Genomic DNA, 20,254 nt, shown 5'->3' on the forward strand with positions numbered 1-20,254 from the left:
AGTTATGGGAGAAAATTAAGCATCATTTCTAGTAACTTGTAAGAAGTGACTGGGAGTTTCCCTTAACATTAATAAATGAATAAACACATAGCTCCAGATATTCCCAGATCATATTTGTTTATAGGAAATACTGAGCACACCCAGTTGGAGAAATACATACTATTAATAATCTGAAGTAAAAGCAAAACTGAAAATAAAAGTCACTGTGACCTTTTCATGTGTAAGTCGATATGACCATTTGAAATCTAAAGTAAAACCACACACAAGTGAAATGTCACTGGACTTTCCAACCAATGACACATGAATAAATGAACGAACAAATGAATAAATGAATGAATGAATGAACAAATCAAGCATACCAGATTTTAATGATGTCATAATAATAGCATTATTGAAAGGATATTTGGATTCAGACTAAAAAAGCTAATTCGTGCACTTTCTTATCAGTTCATTAGGGACACAGGTGAAAACTAATGCATTCTTATACACACAGCACACTTAAACAAGCCTGCTCTAAATCTTAGCTCCATGAAGGTTGTGGTATTCAGCATTTGTTTGAAATAACTGAAAAACAGCTGTTAATACAACTGTGTTTTCAGAAGTTGTGGTTTGTAGAACTACTGAGTTGTATTATGTTGCTTATATATGTTTCTGTTATTTTGTGGGTTTAACAACTCCCCAGACTACACCCTCCAAAATAATCATACATTTGAATGACCACCTCTCTGACCCAACATAAACGGAAAATCGTAGCATCCATTATTTAGTACAAGTCTCTTATAGTGACATTCATTAATTTTCCTAATATACCTAATATTTTGGCAATTGATCGATTAATTGGCAATTAATATTAGCATTGCGGCATGGATGAATAAATAAAACATTAATGAACTGGAAGTTGGGAACACACACGTCTACCCCAAACGAGACACTGTTGTTATTTGTCATCACCGAGGCCTGTATGCGTGTGTGTGACATTTCCGGTGTGTGAGTCAGCCTTCCTGTGGGGGATACACGGCTAACTGACAGCCGGTTGCTAAGCGCGTAGCCAATAGCTACGAGGTTGTAACTGTCGTACTCTCACTTTCGCGTAACATCGGAGGATTTATATCCGACCGAAGCTCGGTGTTTACTGCGGAGCAGCACTGCCTGTGTCACACTAGCTAACATACGCGGAAGAGGGAGTCCTCCCTGAATGAGCGGCTCGCAGTGCTACTAGCTAGCGAAAAGACGACGACGAGGAGGAGGAGGAGGAGGAGAGGAGGAGGAGGGACAGACACAAACTTGGAAGACCTCGCCCAGTCGCTCCTTCATTCCAGCAGGCAGCTACTCTCTCGGCGGTGTGAGAGACCCGCGCCACTAAAACCAGATAATTACTCACGGGGAGACTGGCACACGTGTGTCAACTGCCGTTAAGATAGATAAATAAATAATTAAGTAGCAGCCATGTTCAGGAAAAACTTGAAGAAGGACCCGGAGCTGTTTCAGAACGTGTCCGAGGGTCTGCGGCGGCTTTACCGGACCAAGCTGTTCCCTCTGGAGGACACGTATCGATTCCACGACTTCCACTCCCCGGCCCTCGAAGATGCCGATTTCGACAACAAGCCCATGGTCCTCCTGGTGGGTCAGTACTCCACCGGGAAGACCACCTTCATCCGGCACCTAATGGAGCAGGACTTCCCCGGTATGCGGATTGGCCCCGAGCCGACCACAGACTCTTTCATCGCGGTGATGCACGGGGAACAGGACGGGGTGATACCGGGTAACGCGCTGGTTGTCGACCCCAAGAAGCCCTTCCGCAAACTCAACGCTTTTGGCAACGCGTTTCTGAACAGGTAAAGTCAGTGCCAAGCCCTAGACCTCGTTAAAGAGCTTACAGTGCGAAATGTGAACACGGTAGGACACAAAAAGCCCTAGAGTTATTCTCAAATTTGTGAATGAAAGTAATACGTGTCACGTCAGTGTCATGCACACCAGCTGTCATTAGTTGGTGCAGTTGTGCACTCAACGAGTCATAATAACTGCCGTTTTTTTTGTTGCTATTGCCTTCTCACAAGTCCCAACTTGTATCACACGTATTCACGGTACTTCTCAGTGCGCTGTTGCACAATCTTTCCAGCTGAGCCAAGTGCGCGTTGAGTTTTCTGCTTCTCGTCATCTTGAGAGAATGCGGGAGTTTAGTGTTGGTAGACAGGTGGAGGATACATCCTGCTTTATAGAAAACCAAAGCGTATAATGGTACTTTCCAACACCTTATACAACCAAACACAAAGTGGTTTCCCTTTCACTTTAAACCAGTTTCTCAGGTAACTAAGAGCAGCTGGCACAGTCACTCTTGAAACATACTTTTCCCGGTGTCACAGCGTGGCCCCTTAAAACACAGGAGTGTTGCCAGGCAACACCTTGACCTTGTCCTGTCCTCCCATGCTATAACCTTCATATCCTCTGGCCATATAAGAGTTGCCACATCCGTGATCAGGCTGTGAGTCAACCCCCCCTTATTCTCTACCTGTGACTAGGCCTGAGAAAGGCTTATCGCAAAGGGTTAAAGGTTTTTGGTATCTGCCTAATAGCATTATTGGAACGTGTTTGTGGCACTTGTCGTTGAGTCAGCAGTTGTGTCACTATAGATGTTGAGGCGTTTTAGCTCACTGGAGTTCGAGCCAATTGACAGATCATCCAGATCGCGCACGGATTAGCAGGAAACTACCAGGGACCTTCCTAAACTTTAAATTAATTACACTCGCCTGACGTCACGTGGCAAAACCTCAGTTGGCACAGGTGGGGCTTTCGCAAGTTAATGTAACAACAATGGTAAACATGTGGAAATTATAGAAAACGGCAAACAAAAAGCAGAAGTGAAAGTAAAACAAACAATTTAGACAAAGAAGGCAAAGAATGTGGCTTGTGTTTAAAGAAAGGGAATGCCAGGGACACTTGTGGAAAGTCTCCCAGTCTTTTATTACATTAAAGTAGCTCCTCCCTGTGCAGCTCACAGTGCAAGGTGCCATGAATCAGAGCTGGCAGGCTTTAGGAAAGTTAAAAGATCTGAATCTGGGGTCCTTTAGGGAGATGTATGGTGACATCAGATTGTTGATGGTGTTACTGCCTGCAGAGGGTGTGCATATATGCCCCTCTCTTCCGAAGAATACCTGAATAACCTGCCAAACGGATGCACAAATGATTAGCTTGGCGGCAGTCGTGATCCAAATCTCATGCACGTCGTTGTGCCATATGCTATTGTAATCCAAACACTCCCAAGTTGACACTTCCCAAGTTCAGCCTATTTTCCATTATCTATTGACATCCCTTCCTTCAATTATAAAGAAGCGTTTGTCTTATCTGGAACGAGTGCAAACTTCTGCCAAGTGAAATCACTCAGACTCAAAAGACTGAAGTAATGCTTCAAAAGATTAGATGGCTGTTTGACTTCACAGACACATTCACTACTTGGGGTTTATTACAGACTTGGGGGGGGAAGCCAGATAAGATTGTGCATAAACAAAGGCTATTGTACCCTGAAGCTTAATTTGTCAAACTGCTGGACACTGGAAACAGACCTGAGGTATCATGGGATTTGTGGTTCTCTTTGAATTCAGTCCGCATCTTTGTCTCAGAGGCAAATGCGTGGTTGAGTGGTGATATGTTAGCTTAGAAGTCACATGATCATGCCTAACAGGATATGTGAATATGACAACAACAGGTGTATGACCTGTATGAACGGCTCAAAGGGCTCACAACCAAGAACAGGTTTACAGTTCGTAAAACTAGACCCAGAGAGACATCCAAGTTTGGACTGGACTCAATTTCCATTTTCCTGTCAGGGGGATACAACTATTTGGACTGACCTTCAACTGTTGCATGTTTTACTGTGTTTTTTTTACTCATAAATTCTAATTCTGATTTGAATTCTAAATGTAGACGGCTGATACAAGGGGTCAGATTATTATTTGACTCATTTGAGGCGTCTTAACCATAGTCATGGAGCCTGCAGATTAGCCTTTAACTACCAGGCTCTGTGGGAAATGCCCTCAGTGTAGCCACTTATTTATGAATAGAGTAAACACGAATCAGTCAAGTGATCCTCACACCTACAACTTGTGCTCACACGAGATGGTGTACCCACTTAGTCTGCTAACTTTTTCAGTTTTAAAAATTTTCACCGTGCTCATTTCTGATTGTCTCTCGTTAATTTTGCACTGATTTTGCGACGGAATTTTCCATACAAGTAACTGAATACTTGTTTTCTACATTCAGCTGGCGCTTGTTCCTTTTTATTTTAAAGTGTATTTCAGCCAGAAGGCTCCAGTATATTTCTGTGCTGCCTGTAAGCCATTAGTCAGTAGAACTGGAGTCAGCAAAGTTTAAGTTCCGCAGTGGCCCACCCTGGCCCACACTGACCAGATCCGTCCTGTCCTGTCGAAGGCCTGTTGCTCCAGGGCGCTGATGCGGCATTTTGCTGAGATAGGGCCTGACGGTCTTACATAACAACTATACATGAAGACACATGCGGACGTTCACGTAGTAGATCATTTGTTCACCCGCACAAGGCAAGATTTTACAGGAAGTAAATGTGGAAAAATGATCCAGCTCTAACCTCACATCTGCCGTGCGTGCTGGCCCCTTTTCCACTTATCTGTGGGAAGCTGAGGTCACCGTGCAGAGGTAGGCCATAGGTCAAGAGGTGGAGCAGCAGAGGAAGACCGTCTGTCAGGAGTCGGAGCCAGATTTCCAATCGCAGGACAGGTCTGACATGGAATATTAACCCTCGCATTCATTGTAGAGAGGAAGCGTTTCCCACTCTCTGAAGACACAAACAAATAGTGAAGGACCCTCAGAGAGGCCCCCGTGTCTCTTCTGTTTCTAAGAATTCCAGCTGAAATTCATCAGAGCATTTTTTCCTACAGGCCTGCGTGTGGAAAAATGTCGGGATGGATAGTTAAGTGGAAAACCTGAGTTGAAATTCCAGCTGCGTGTCACACGCCATCAGATATGAGAGGGACGGGAAAAACTGGGTGTTATCTTTGGCTGTCTATTATTGTAACGTAAGATCTCCACGCAACACACGCCTTCCTCTTATTATTTTCACTCAGCCTTTGTGGATTTTTCCTTTTACCCCCTGCGTGTGGTTTAGGATCTCTGTTAGGGGTTTGCGGTGCGAGCGAAGCTGCAGCAGGAATGTGAAAGCACGGTTTTTCCCAGTCTTATGACCCGGTGCCTCTGAGCTCATGTTGTGAGTATCGGTTTAGTTTGGCTGAACGGGCAGCGGAGTGAGAAGTAGTACTCTGAGCTGTGGGGTGCCTTAACAATCCCTTTCTTTGTCCTGAGGGGGGACGGTGTGGGTTTATGCAAAACCGGTCATCTTCTCTCACGCTTTATAGTGCATATGTCTTGCCTTGGTTTCTGTTGGAGAGGGATCCTCTCATTTAAAGTTTAAACCCCAGCGTCCCTGCCTCAAGGAGACCGTTGTTTGGTGAATTAGTAAGTTTTGCTGGGTGTGAGTAAGACTCGCACTTTAAAATGTATTGTTCCAGTGCTTCCCTTCTTAAATGACCTCACATCGGCGGCCACCTCCTACGAGGGAGGCGGCTGTAATGTTTGAAAAATGTGACTTGGTCATCATCTTAACTAGATTTAAAGAGAGTGGAGACAATTACTCATTCAGTAAACAATTAATGTAGAATGGAAATACTTGTTAGTTACCGCCCTAGTGTAGATTTCCACTGTAGAAAAGCTCCGTTTGGATTTTTTTTTGTGTTAAACTAATTAAATGTGAATGTAACTTTAATTTAAGTATGAAAACAGGATAGTAGCTTCACCACTGCTACTTTTACAGGCCGCATATTTCCTCTTGCAACAGTATTCCATTAATGTTGTGCATGACATCGAGGAGGTGAATTATGTGTGTTTAATGCCAAGCTTATGTGTAAACACTCTCACCAACTGGTTTTCTGGTTTTTCTCCTTCCCCCTTTCACCCCTATCCCCTCATCCTCTGCGACTTCTCTCTCTATCTCGCTATCTCTTACTTTCGTTTTCTCCGCTCTGTGCTTCTGCATCTCTCAACTCTGTGTTTCCCCCTCAGGTTCATGTGCGCCCAGATGCCGAATCCCGTCCTGGAGAGCATCAGCATCATCGATACTCCCGGAATCCTGTCGGGGGAGAAGCAGAGAATAAGCAGAGGTCCGCTTCACACACACGAACACCACACTTCACCCACCTCGTCCTTCATGTACAGTGTGTGCTAATCATGTTTAACACCACACCGCACCCTCCGCTCCACAACTGTGCAGTGCTGTAATCAGAAAGCAGTGCGCACAGACAAAAAGCATTTACAGGAAGTGACAGGTTCAGCAATGAAGTGGTACATAGTTGAGTTCTTTTCTCTCTGGTATTTCTGTTAGGCAAGTGTCCCGTAAAGTCAGTTGTAGCAACTTTGCTCGCAGCGCTGTCAAACCTGTGTTTAACAGCCTCAGGGGAACACCTAAACAAACAGGTCACATATATCTGGAGGGCACTTTTACCTGGCAATTGACTGACAAATTCATTGCCTGTATCTTTTTTAAGCGATGACGGCAACATCTTTCACACCCCCACCTTTTTTTCTTCTGAAAAAAGACTGAAATAGAAAATGTGCCCTGTACATTGCTATTTTTTTTTATCCTGTGTACCTTCACTGTTCAGAGTCGTTTCCCTGTACTCTGTGGAAATAAATCAATTCATATATTTATCCACTCGCTCCAACAATACTGCGACCTCCAGGGTCATTTGAGAATTGCCGCATATGCAGATTTCATCTCACTTTTGATGATCTTTCAGAACACAGGCATGCGATAACAGCGCAGCTGAGCGTAGCTTCTGCTTTTTCTACCTGATGTGAGCCTGTTTAAGAGGAAGCACTCTTATGAGTTTTTGTGTACTCTAGGGAAAGGAAGTGGAGTAAAATGGCAAACATAGTGGAGAGTTTCCCAAGACTGCCCCCACCCACAACCTCCGCCGCCGCTGCCTGACTTGGACCGAAAGCTTCGAGACAATCTGCTCTTTATTATCAAGTCCCGTGTGACAAAGCGAAAAGGAAAAAGGGGAAAAATATTGCGAGGCAGAAAATGAATCCGCAGCTAATTTGATTAATTGGTTTTGGTAGCAGAAGCGACAAATTAGTCAATTGTACAGTGACTTTTTCTCATGGGCGTTTTCCTGGTTGTGTTTCATTTCACTGTACATTGAATATGTTTGGACACACAAAGCAAATTATTTTACATTAGCATTTTATCATTATTTTGGATGTCAGAGAATTTTGCATGGAATTTTCTGACAGAAAACGTAAAGGTCAAATAAGCGTCGTGTCGATACGTATGAATGATGAGATGACCCCGTCTAAAGAGAGGAGCAGGCTTAAGTCTGACGCCTCAGACAGTTTTGTTTCTATAGATACATACTTATTCATTCTCCCTTTCTTAAGCACATATGTACACTGTGTTACACACGTTATCTTCTTCTCTGTTTCTGCATAAACAGCCCAGTACTGTACTCTGGACGTACTACAGACTGTGTCATATACAAACAATTCCAGTTCATCTCAAGTGTGACGGGCATGCGTGTGTCTGTTCTCTGAATACTGGCAGAATGCCGGCACATATTAGGTTTATACCAGCCTACGGGAAACTGTGGTATTATTTTAGACTTCCTCTCAATTCTGATCAGCTGAAGGGCGTGTGACGCATCAGATGTAGTCAAGCATTTCCATATATTTCATTTAGAGCAGCATGGTACGATTTGAAAGCTTTTAGAAACGTTCAAATTGGACGACGAGGCTGTGAAGTCCATTCATGAAGATTAAGCTTTGTCATTGCAACACAACACTTAGACCACGTGTTCATTTTTGCATATGTCAGCATAGAAATGTGCACAGAAATGTGCAGCTGGGCGTCTTTTTCTGGAGTCCCTGCTGATGACTTGACAGTGAATGTCAATTCCGCTGAGTACATTGAGCGGATTGAAGAAAGAGAGTTCTCAGAATCAGAGCTGAGAGTTTTTGAACTTGTGGCCTCAAAATGTAACACTGCAGCATTTCTTTGAGGAATATGTCTCCTCACAGATAATTAGATCAGACTGACGCTCAAGCTGCAAACTTGCTACTCATTGCATTATTGTAAAATGATTAAATTTCTCGCCGTTCTTTTCTTACCTTTTTCAGAACAGACGATTGGATGAAAATATAAGACCTTTTTTAATGTAAAAATTACACAAACAAGATGTAAAGTGTACGTTAGTGATGTTAAGTCACACTGGTAGGAGGACTTTGTTACCAGCTGTTACACATATTTCTATGCTTTATGCTAATCTAAGATAACCTAAGTAAGCTCAGTGCTGCTAGCCTTAGCAAGAACAGTAAATACGTTTTCTTCCTGATATAACTATTTCTTTGATTATTCATTATAAATGAGTAAACACAAACCAGTCAAGTGATCCTCACACCTGCAACTTGCACTCACCTAGGGTGCCAACATTTTAAATTTTTTTTACCATGCATGAAAATATGATTACTGGTTTTCTCACTCTTCTCTCCATCTGTGATTAGCACATGCTTATGAGGCCCTTCCAGTTTGGTCCTGGCGGCGCGTCTCTATCCTTGCATTCTTGCGCACATGGTTCATAGATAGCAGTTGTCGATGCTATGCGCTATAAGTAAGTCTGGGCTAGAGCAGCTGTCTCTCCTCTCATTCTCCAACACGTGTGTTAAAAGCGGACTCGAGGGGGATTGAACAAATATCCTCAGCTGGTTCCCACCGGGCTCTCGGACTTAAAATATTCCCCCTTCATCCCCCCTCCGCTGTTACGTCATCTGCGAAAAGAGCCACAAACTCCTTTGGGCCGAGGGTGTTTCCATCTCTCATTAACAGAGAGGCTTTTCTCTCACTTTCACTTTCACTCACCCCGTCTTTCTCCCTCCACCTCCCCAGTCTCCCTCTTTATCTTCATCTGTCCACGTCACAGTGCAGTTCTCTCCGTCGACTGTATCTCTCGGACTTTCTTTTGTATACATGCGTCGGGACGGAGACAAAAGGCGGCCATGTTGGAATGCATATGCAGCAGATCTGGCGTTGATTGTGCAGCGGCCGAGATGAGCTTTTACAGCAGCTGCATTCTTTTCTGATCAGATGACACACAGACACTAATCAAAACCAAAACTCTCCCTCTTCCCGCCTCCCTCTCTCTCTGCAAGTCATCCGCCAAATAAAAATACAAAAAAAGGCCTCTGTTATGTAAGTTGAGTAATTTCTTTGTTGGAAAGGAAGTGAATAATAAATTAAGACCTGGTTAGACGAGTCACTTGTTGAGGTTTTGTCGCTGACAGTACATACCCTTTTTAGCCTAACACCTTATGCGTCAGCCTTCTTGCTTCCTTTTTTCTATTTCATTACTAGTAACATTGGTTTTTCTGTGGCACGTTCCACAGACCTGTCTCCAGCGGAGTTCACTGTAGCAGTGCGTATCGACAAATCTGATTGTCCAGAGGGTTGGAACTGTCTTTACCTTTATACACCTTTTTCTGCTATCTCAGTAAACCAAGTTAATCAATAACCAGGGGCAAAACTCTTCCTCTTGAAATAACACTTACCTAAACATTACTCGATCAACAGGCCTTAGAATATAGACATAGAACTAGCAGTTCAACGTCATCCAACACACTCTACGTTGAGTCATTGAGTTCTTTGTCAGATAAAATCCTCATATTTCACCGCAAAAGTATTAGTGATCTATTGTCTTAAGTATGAGATATGGTTTCATGCTAACAGTCCATTATCTTGTCCTGGATTTGTGTTGGTGGTTTTCATCAGATCATAGCAGATCGGCCCTCATGTGCTAACAATGAAAATAAAATTCTTCTTGTCGATCTGATATCGACTGGGTTTTAATAAGCTAAAGCAAGTTAACCCTGAAATGATTATATGTTCTTTTTTCGTAGAACTGCTGTCAGACAGTTTGTTTCCACCCTAAATAAATACAAGATCCGGACTATAAACAGTAATCAAAACCGATAATGTGGTAATGGTGGCTTTGCTGGTGTTTAAACGTCTTCTCTTTCTCCAGGGTACGACTTCGCTGCTGTGCTCGAGTGGTTTGCTGAACGCGTGGACCGCATCATCCTCCTGTTCGACGCCCACAAGCTGGACATCTCTGACGAGTTCTCCGAGGTGATCCGCGCTCTCAAGAACCACGAGGACAAAATGCGCGTGGTTCTGAACAAGGCCGACCAGATCAGCACTCAGCAGCTGATGAGGGTCTACGGAGCGCTGATGTGGTCTTTGGGGAAAATCATCAACACACCCGAGGTAAAAACGTTGGTGCTTTTGTGCATAACACAATATGTTTAAACTAATCCCATTAGGGCAAACATCTGAAACAAACCTAAACTCAAGCCTTCTTTTATTTGTGCTGAACAAACAAGAACTTGTCTTTTTAGCTTTTATTTACACTCTTTGACAAACCTGGGGCCTTCGGGCCTTTAGGCAGGTCTGGGTAGAGACCAGATGACCTTTCTAAAAAGATCAGAGTTCCCAGCTTGTCATTGTATGAGAAGTTGGAAGAGAACGACTCTTTAATGTGTGATTGTAATGAAACTGAAACATAGTTACATTTCTGTCTATTTCAAATCCCATGTCCTACCCAGTATCACATGACACAGTTTGTCGCATGATTTTCCCTGACCTCTTAGTTAATATTTGATCCAGAGCCATATTCATAAACTGATCCCAGAGAGACCTTTGGATGCTCCAGATAATTACTCATTGACTTTCACACTAAATTGTATTGTGAGGCCTTTAAACAGGACATAAAGCACAAAAGGTGCATTCTAAAAGGTTATTTCTGCTTCCTTGACTACGTCTGAATGTGACATATTCCATTGTCAAACATCCCTTTTGTCTTTTGAGTGTATAAAGGTTCTTGTTTATTCAACAGCCAGGTTGGAGTGTGTATGTGACCTGTGAAAGAATTTCCTCTCGTGTGGATGTGGGCAATAAAGAGCAACCTGATGGAAATGGAGATGAATGAATAGAGATTAACTTCTAAGAACTGTATTCCAGGTGGTGCGCGTGTACATCGGCTCATTCTGGGCACAGCCCCTCTTGGTGCCAGACAACAGGAAGTTGTTTGAAGCAGAGGAGCAGGACCTGTTCGTGGACATCCAGTCACTGCCACGTAACGCAGCTCTACGCAAACTCAACGACCTCATCAAACGAGCGCGCCTCGCCAAGGTCAGTATTAACAAGACCTGAGAGGTTTACGTCCCCCGTCACCAGAGCAGGTTGAGTTAAATGCATCAGCGTGCATGTTGTGATGACATTATAAATGTAATATTTGAGGTGTGTTGTCAAAAACAAAGTAAGGAACACATTAATCAAGGGAACATCGATATGTGAACCACATTTCATGGCAATCAATTTGATATATGTCAACACATCTCACTCAGAGCCACAAATATTTGCTTCGTGGTTGATCTAGAAGATAAGAGATCATGAACGTCTATTGGATTCATTCTCAGTGAAACATGGCTGTCTGTACCAGAATATGATGAAAAGCCATCTAAGAATTGCTTCATTTCCATCAAAACCAAAGTATGGGACAGATCCATGTTGCGACTCCTAGAGCCACACTTGCTTAATTCATTTTCTTCTTCTTTTTTTTTAAAGAAAAACAATTTATTTTTTGCCTAATTATCTAATTTTCACTCTTGTCTTTCTGTAACCTCTTACCACTACCCTTTCCGCTCCATCCATCATTACAAGGTTACACAAAAACACCCTGGTTTACGCAACTTTTGTCAGTGAAGCACCACAGTATATCTGAAAATGATAGCACTTTTGAAACCAGTAATTTTGCAGCGTAATGCCAAGAATAGTAGAGGGATTATTTGCTATTTCCTAACTTCAGAAACCCCTTCCAGGCCAGTTTTCAGACACAGAAATTGTGGGTTTTTCATGATTCATTTGATGAACTAGTTTTCAAAATTGTTGTTTCGCCTTCTTTCCAAATGAAAAACAGACTCTATTCAGTTGACCCATTTTACTTTTTTTAAATAATCACTGCGAGAGTTGATCGTGTTTCTTTAACGACTTCCAGGTGCAAGCTTACATTATCAGCTCTCTGAAAAAGGAGATGCCCAGTGTCTTTGGAAAGGACTCCAAGAAGAAGGAGCTGATTGCCAACTTGGGAGAGATCTACACCAAAATAGAGAAGGAGCACCAGATCTCTCCTGGAGACTTCCCCAACCTTGCCAAGATGCAGGTGAGACTACAAAAAAGAGTTGATGTTGTGTTTAACTTGTTCAGAGTACAATGACCTCTCTTAGTTCCCACCTTTACACTTTTACACGTCTTTGCCCCTCTTTCCTGCTCTTGCCCTCCAGGATGGGCCAGGACGGGGATGAGATTTATTTTTCCTGGTTTGTCAGGAAATCCTGCTTCTTGTATGCTACTCCCATTGGTAGTCATTGAAGACTGATCTATTTCTATCACCAATTCCTGTTTTCTCTCACCCCCCTCCTCATCCCTCCAGGAGCTGCTGAATGGCCAGGACTTCACAAAGTTTGTCGCGCTGAAGCCCAAACTGCTGGAGGCAGTGGAGGACATGCTCGCCAACGACATCGCCCGTCTCATGGCCATGGTACGTCAGGAGGAGGCCGCCATGCCCAGCCAGGTCGTCAAGGGCGGAGCCTTCGAGGGCACCATGACCGGTCCCTTCGGCCACGGGTACGGCGAGGGCGCCAGCGAGGGCATCGACGAGCTGGAGTGGGTGGTGGGCCGCGACAAGCCCACGTACGACGAGATCTTCTACACCCTCTCTCCCATCAACGGCAAAGTGTCGGGCGCCGCGGCCAAGAAGGAGATGCTGAAGTCCAAGCTGCCCAACACGGTCCTGGGAAAGATCTGGAAACTGGCCGACGTGGATAAAGACGGCCTCCTCGACGACGAGGAGTTCGCCCTGGCCAACCACTTGATCAAGGTGAAGCTGGAGGGCCACGAGCTGCCGCCCACGCTGCCCGAGCACCTGGTGCCCCCGTCCAAGCGCGGAATGGTGGAGGCTTAGATGTCCAGAAAAGACCGGGGGCAGCCTGGCAACGAGTAACGTCATCGCTCTGCATCATCCTCCATCAAGCTGTGAGTCTCCAGACTTCTCAACACACCAGGGGGACATATTGCTGTGATCTTTTCCACCAGAGAGAGACTGGAGGGTTTCGTTGGGAGGGAGGGAGGGAGGGAGGGAGGGGGGGTCCATCTTAGTGCATTAGGGCATCTATGTGAAATAAATTGGGGAGGAGGGCCGTGAAAGGACATTACTGCATCATGAACTGATGAGTACCTGGATTTCTGCATCCGTGTAAAAGATGTCTTAAAGTTCACAGTCAATATTATTTTATGTTGATCCAAAGAAATATAGTTTTTTTTTCCATTTGGACAGAGAAAAAGGAAATCAAAACAGCTGTTAGAATTACTTTATCTATATTTTTGTATTTCCTGACTGTTAACTTTGACTCTTTCCAAATGCTTCCCCTTTTTATTATTTTACCAGAGAATAAATAAAAAGGAATACTCTAACATCCAAAATGTGGTCGCGTGTATTTTTAAATGTGTGACACACCACATTTGTGAGGTGAGTCATAGCGTCACTAAACAGTTCATACTTTTGTGCTTTTATTTTCGTTTCGTTATTGAAGATCATATCAAGGACTGTGTTACCCAGAGGTCACCGGAGACATTTTCTTCAAAATGCACTCATTCATTCAATAGTTTCAGCGATGTCCACTGCCCCCTGTAGGCTGGTCAAAGGTTTAACGAGTCACACCAGAATCCTCGGGAGGACTTATAAGGCAATCCGCCCATGAAACGACTCGCTTATGACTACATATCTTTGAGGGCAAATTGAAAACAGTGAAGGCAGACACTTGTGACATTCTCTGGAGTTCCCTGAGGACACATGGAGACAATTTACGAAGATTCAGCCCAGGCTCAGGAAGACGAGCGTAAATTCTAAACAGAAAGACAGGAAGCTCTCTAATAAACGAGTCTGAGTGTATATAACTTCATGTCCACCTTATAAAACTGTCTTCTTATCTAACCTGAAGAGGTCTGAATCTGAAGACAGTCTGCCTCATTCAAATTAGGATGCAGATTTAAGGAACCGATATGTAAATCGCCCTCGGTATTTATCAGGTGTTTTCCCGTGTGAACCGTGTTTGTTATGGGAAAAGAAGTCAGGTGATGGATGCAAGGCCAATAATTGCTGCAAACAGATCCGCATATACAGTGTCTTTCACGTCATGTCGGCTCAAGTTTGTTTACATATTTACGCTCTGCCGTGTCTATCTGGCTCGCCGCGGAAACCGTCTTAATCAAGTTCACGTCCTCGGAACACAGCTCTGTGTTTCATTTTCAGTTGTCACTCACGGTCATGCACTTCTGTCTCAGCTGGACTGTGCACAAAAGACTCACTGAGATACTGCGCAGTGACTCACCAGATTATCACGCTGACGCTCCGTCCGTGATCAAGTCCGCAGGCGCTCTCTTGTGTCCGGGTAAGTTATTACAGGGGTGTCACATTTAGCGTCACACCTAGTAATACGGATTTAAGCTGCCCCATAACTTCTATCAGTGCTAAGATTTTTGTTTGTTTGTTTTTTGTGGCTTACATAGATTTTCTGAGAACACAGTTAATTTTTTTTTTCTGGAGAAATTTTATTGATGCCATTTAAACCAAGCAGATAAGAAACAAACAGGGTGTTGCTTGTGGGTTAGTGGTTAGAGAGGCAGCCTTGGGACTTTAAGATAAGATAAATCTTTGATTTGTCCCTTTTGTGCATCCGTGGCTGCTGTGCCTCTGAGTAAGTCCAGCCCCTTGACTTTTCCAAACAGGAATGCATGAGTTAAAAGCAGAGGATTTCCCCCCACAGTGGGATGTAAAGTATGTAAGAAATAGTTAACATTAAGAAAGTCCAGGTTCAAAGTGTTTATTGTCATGTGAGCAGTAAAGAAACGTGTTTCCCTGTTCTTTTGCTGCTCATAATGAATGTCAAACAATATGAAGTCAAAGTATAAAATAAATAAAAATACACACCCAAGGCAATAAACTCTTGTCAGCTGTTTGGGAGCCTGAAGGAAGAGTTTGTTTGGAAGTCTTGCATTTATCACTTCTGTACCTCCAGCCTGAGAACAGTATAGTGTAGACAGAAAATGTTTGGGGTGGGTGACGTCTAATTAATTCTAACATTATATAATGTAATATCAAGATGCCCTAAAACAGATATGATTAGACGGATGAAGTTAAACTGACAACACGACAATAAATATTCACTGACGGACAGTTTGTGCCTTATAGGAATGTGACATTTACTGTGTCAACATAGGCCGTTATCTATGTTTATTATTGGGAGTTGGTTTGAAGTAGTTACTCTTTTAATGAGACTGAAAACTTTAATTAATAATTCACAGCCGCCGTAGCTGCAGGGCTGACAGAGAGCTGCTGGAATGCCCACGCTGGTGTGAAGTCAGAGGCTCTTCATCTCTGTCTCTGAACGCTGTGTGTTTGGTTAGCTGTCTGCCTCCTCCACTGTATATCTCCCCTTTACATTGTTTCCTCCTTCCCCTGCGAGGACGTCAGCGTCTTCCTCCCTCGTCTCTTCTTCCCCTCTTCCTTCCCTTTCTTCCACTGTTTACCGAGAGCGGACTTCTCTGCTCGGGCCTTTCTTTGTTTTTTTCACGTCTGCATTCCTGTCACTCCCCTGACCGCCCCCGTTCCTTGCGCCTCGTCCCTGCTCGGTGTTTTGGGCCACGCTCGTCCCGTCCGTGTCTAAAAATACTTCCCGCCGCCCCTCTGACACACTGACCCCTGCAGAGAGTTGACTGGGCCGGGGTTTATATAACACATTCGTGAGGAGGGAGCGCCTCCTCTGAGAGGCAGGTGAGGAATGAATCACCTGTATGTGTGAGCACAAATCAAACTTCTGGTGTAACTGTCAGCTCAGCCATGCGTCCGCATTGAATGCAGCTGATTAATAATCAATGCAAGCAGTCAAAACTTGATGCTTTCGGTATCTTAATCTTAACCTGTTATATTACTAGACGCTTAATTTCTTGAACATTTCAGCACAAACCCTGTTGCATAAAAACAAGAAAAATATCACACAAACTCAATGAAATATAATGATGATTGTTTATTTAGTTTCTGGTGTACTGAATAAAGAATCAGAGCAACATAAAATGACATCCGTGGTAGTTCCTGATACGATGAATCGGTTTCACATTCTTGTGGGAAGATGAGGATGAGGAGGCGATCTAAAATAAAGAGGTGAGGAGGGGGATAAGTGCTAAGAAGGGGCCTGATTATCATCGGCTGTGATATTTACCCTGCGTCTGTCGGGGTGGTGGCGGCTCCACTAGAAGGAGGTTTATGTGCAGTGAAGCTCAAGAGGAGGGAAAACATGTCAAAAACAAAGGCTATGATTCAAACGTGTTCTTTTTGGGGCCCGCAGAAGGATCAGAGGTTGATCACAGCAGTCTTGCATCTTCTCGAAATCAACTTTTCTGTGTGTGTGTGTATTACTTTTTCTCAGAAATGAATGAATATGTCAATCATATGATCAGTCAGTCAAACTAAAGTCTTCATCAGGGTGAGCCTTGTCCACCCTTTTTGACTCGCTTAAGAACAAAAGTTAAAAAAAAAGAAAGAAAAAAAACAGGAGTCCAGAAAGGTTCGATGAGGTAGGCAGATGTGCAGTTTGGGGACGTAAAACTGGAACACACTGTCTCTGTTTGGCTCAGTTTGTCCCTTTTCCTCCAGTGGCGTCACCATTGTTGGTCGGGACTCAGTTCGTGTGATCTCGTTTTGAGCCTCAGCGCGGAGGCCTGGCTGCAAGCCGAGGAGCTCCGAACATGTCCTGCGAGGCGTAGGTGATGTAGAGGAAGCCGTCGGCGTCCCTGTAGCGAGAATACACCTCACCCATGCTGGAGGACATGCTGGACATGCTCCTCTCCGCTACCAGGAGGAACAGAGCCTGGGTGGTGTCCAGGGCGATCTTGTTCCTGGAAAGGAAGAGAGCGGGAGTGTCAGACTGAGGGTGGAAAATGGGTAAAGGAAGAAGATTATGAGGAAGGAAGAAGAGAGGAGAGAATGATGACAGCTACAGACGGGGTTGGACTAATTCCAAGGGTTTGAGAAATCAAAAAACAAGTTCATTTACTGTAGAGAGAAGAGCTCTGAGTCACTGATCATTTACCTGAGCAGACACAGGAACTGACCCAGGGTGAGCTCGAAGGGAACCAGAAACTTTGTTTTGTCCAACAGAGGGAGAGTCTTTTCACGGATGTAACGTTCAACAATCACCTGAACACAAATACACATCAGCTAGTAGTTTGAGAAACACACAATAAAAAATGGGATTAGATGCATTAAAGTTGCAATAACATTTTAAACTAACTCACAGGCAACTTGTTGGGGAATTTAGACCGAATACTGCACACTTCATCTTTCCTTGTTTCTAAAGAGAAATGGCGCACAGTGTTTTATTTACACGTCCATCCACGCACAGTGAGGCCGGACATTCAATCCAGCTGGTCTTACCGAGGCATTTCCTCTGCTTGAAGGGCATCATCTCCATGGATTTCTCAAAAGGAGCCATGTTTGCTTGTTGCTCGGGGCGGTTTGCAGAGACCAGTGGTGATGGAGGCGGTGAGGCCGGTCTCGCCCAGGCTGACGGTGAAGTCCCCTCGGGTGGAAGTAAGGCAAACCCCGGTGAGCTGCCGTGACCGCCGGGGTTTTATAGGAGGGAGCAGCTGGGAGGAGTCGTCATGTGACACCAACAAACAAAGACACACTCCTCATCCTGGTGCGCGGCTGGTGGATGCAGGGATGCATGTCCGCTGGTCCGGACCAGATTCACACATACTGGTTATCTCAGCGAGCATTCTCACATCTGCTTGTGATAGTGGAGCTGCTGTCACGTACACAGAGCAGCACGAGCATGGAAAAGTGTAATGAGGGCAGCCAGGAGCACAAACAACACATGACAAGCTCCTAAGGAGGCCAAATAGCCCAGACTCTCACACTCGCACATCTGGTTATTAGATCAGATCTTTCATCAATTGACCTCACAGTCTGATAGCCGCACTGGACAAGTGGTCAACATATTCCCCGTGCTACATTCCTCCTTTGGCAATGACTGACAGGGATCAGGATCAAATGTGTCTCCAAATGATGCATGCTGTTTTTCATTGTTGCTGTTAAAAAAAAGAAAAAGAAGAAGAAGAAGATTTTTTTTATTTTTGTGGCCTCTTCCTTTCTCAACAATTTAACAGGCAACAGAAATAAAAACGGATATCCAAGCACAATAAATGAGGCTGTGTGTTGGGTATTATCACAGGCCGAGTGACAATTTACTCGGACACTTGAACACAACAGGAACAATATGAATGAATTTAGTATCAGCTGAGCCTTTCCTGCTTTGGTAAACTTACACAGATCAGGCATAACATTATGACCACCTTCCTAATACCGTGTATGTCTCCTTTGTGCCTCCAAATCAGTTGAGACTCATCATAGAATGGACGTGGGTCTTGTGAGGGTGTCCTGTGGTGTCTGGTAACAGGATGTTGTTAGTGGGGGCCTTTGTGTCCTATCGGTTGAGGGAAGAGGCCTCTGTGGATCATCCCACGGATACTTGATCAGTTTGGGGGTCTGCTGCCATCAAGGAGTGTCACTGCTATGGAGTCGGGTTGTACATGTCTTAGTAACATCCACATGAATGACAGGCCTAAATGTTTCCCAGCACAACACTGTATTGTCACGAGATGTTCAATGTTCTTCACTTCTCCTGTCAGTGGTTTTAATGTTGTGGCTTATTGGTGTACTTTGAAGGTCTATTTAGTGGCTGTTCTAGCAGCTTTCAAGTGTACCACGTGATTTTCACATGAGTTGTCATAGCGTTGTCATGTTGTCCCGTTCAGGTTTCCAGGTTTATGAGCTCAATGCCAGCACTTAAAATCAGATAGGCGCTGATCAAAGTCCCATCTGCCGATCGGGACCATGGGGTCAGATCAGAAGCTCCGGAGTGGGTTATAAAAGCATGGGCTTGACTGACTCATTAAGCTTGTGTGCTTAAAAAAGTTTGTTATATGACGTAGTGTATGTGTTAGTAGTTGTAGTTGGAGCGTAAGTAAAGTTTAGACTAACGTAGTTTAATGCAATACATTTCATCTTAATGGAGGCTGTAACGTTTTAAACCATTTAAAAGAAAAAGATGTTGCTGCAGTTTTATGGTCTCTTTGGAGGCCCTGCACGCTGCTGTCGAATCATATAAAATGCTGTTTCTAATACTTTGTTCTCTCCATTGCAAATACACTGGCAGTAAAGATTATATACAGATTTGATCTCAGAGGGTGACAGTGTGCCTCTCTTTAAGGAGGCCCTGTGGTCAGGTTGCAGTTTCACAAGCCATCAGCCTGTGGAAACAATAATCAGAGACAGATGCTCTGCCGTTGGTGAAGATCACCCTCTGCTGGTAGAAAGATGGAAACAAGAAATGATTTGCTCCATTAATCTGACATTTTTTTTATCCATCCTCGCGGTGGAGCAATGCAGTCTGAATTACACATAAAAACGATTTACCTTTTGTTTGTTTTTTCTAGTTTGACAATTGTATACATAGGTTTACAGTAAAAGAATATTTTCTAATTCAAGTTGCCCTTTTTTCCAGTAATGCAACACATGCTCAGTATTTACTATGTGTTATGCAGAGTTTATAGATTTTGCTGCTACATAAATGCGTTTTTAAGACCATTTAATGTCACTGTAGATTTCTGACTACACTGCTAGTGGATCTGTAAGTCGTGCCACTGAGACCGCCTCTAAAAGTGAAGCAGCTGGAAGGAGTTTGGAAAAACATATCCTTTTTTCCTTAACAAAAGTTGGGAGGTTTATTGGGAATTTTCCCCACACAAGGTCAAACTCGTGTGGCCCCTGTGGGCCTGGGGGCGCAGAACAGTTGCCTGCTTTTGTTTGGCTGGTAACTCGGTCTCATTCAGAAAGTTGCCCAGAGGTTTCACAGCAACACGACAACACCCTGTAGTAACTTTACCTTACAGTGGTGCTTCTTATGGAGAATATCAACACCCCAAGCTAAAATAATATTGTCTAAAATTCACAAAGTCCTGCATAAGTCTGAGTGTATTTTCAGTTATATTAAAAGTGGTTAAAGTTCA

The 20,254-nt window shown here is 43.9% G+C and overlaps 2 protein-coding genes and 1 long non-coding RNA gene across 3 annotated transcripts; 1 reads left to right on the top strand and 2 right to left on the bottom strand.

The window, feature by feature from the left end:
* Window positions 1–991: 991 nt before the first annotated feature.
* On the top strand, window positions 992–13,609 carry ehd1a (EH-domain containing 1a). Its single transcript, XM_047584907.1, has 6 exons — window positions 992–1,835; window positions 6,085–6,182; window positions 10,095–10,336; window positions 11,090–11,260; window positions 12,126–12,290; window positions 12,561–13,609. Exons 1-6 carry the CDS (start codon window positions 1,447–1,449, stop codon window positions 13,089–13,091), a joined length of 1,596 nt encoding a protein of 531 aa, XP_047440863.1. The 5' UTR covers window positions 992–1,446; the 3' UTR covers window positions 13,092–13,609.
* On the bottom strand, window positions 2,906–6,137 carry LOC125007952. The gene is made up of 2 exons (XR_007112822.1): window positions 6,029–6,137; window positions 2,906–4,804 (listed from the first exon to the last, which is right to left on the bottom strand). It is a non-coding gene; the product is annotated as an uncharacterized LOC125007952 (long non-coding RNA).
* Window positions 13,610–16,192: 2,583 nt separating the features above from the next.
* map1lc3cl (microtubule-associated protein 1 light chain 3 gamma, like) lies at window positions 16,193–17,801 on the bottom strand. Its single transcript, XM_047585304.1, has 4 exons — window positions 17,619–17,801; window positions 17,480–17,535; window positions 17,275–17,381; window positions 16,193–17,080 (listed from the first exon to the last, which is right to left on the bottom strand). Exons 1-4 carry the CDS (start codon window positions 17,674–17,676, stop codon window positions 16,891–16,893), a joined length of 411 nt encoding a protein of 136 aa, XP_047441260.1. The 5' UTR covers window positions 17,677–17,801; the 3' UTR covers window positions 16,193–16,890.
* Between the last annotated feature and the right edge of the window lie 2,453 nt (window positions 17,802–20,254).

Source organism: Mugil cephalus, chromosome 5 (genome assembly GCF_022458985.1).
Source record: "Mugil cephalus isolate CIBA_MC_2020 chromosome 5, CIBA_Mcephalus_1.1, whole genome shotgun sequence".
NCBI classification, from domain to species: domain Eukaryota; kingdom Metazoa; phylum Chordata; class Actinopteri; order Mugiliformes; family Mugilidae; genus Mugil; species Mugil cephalus.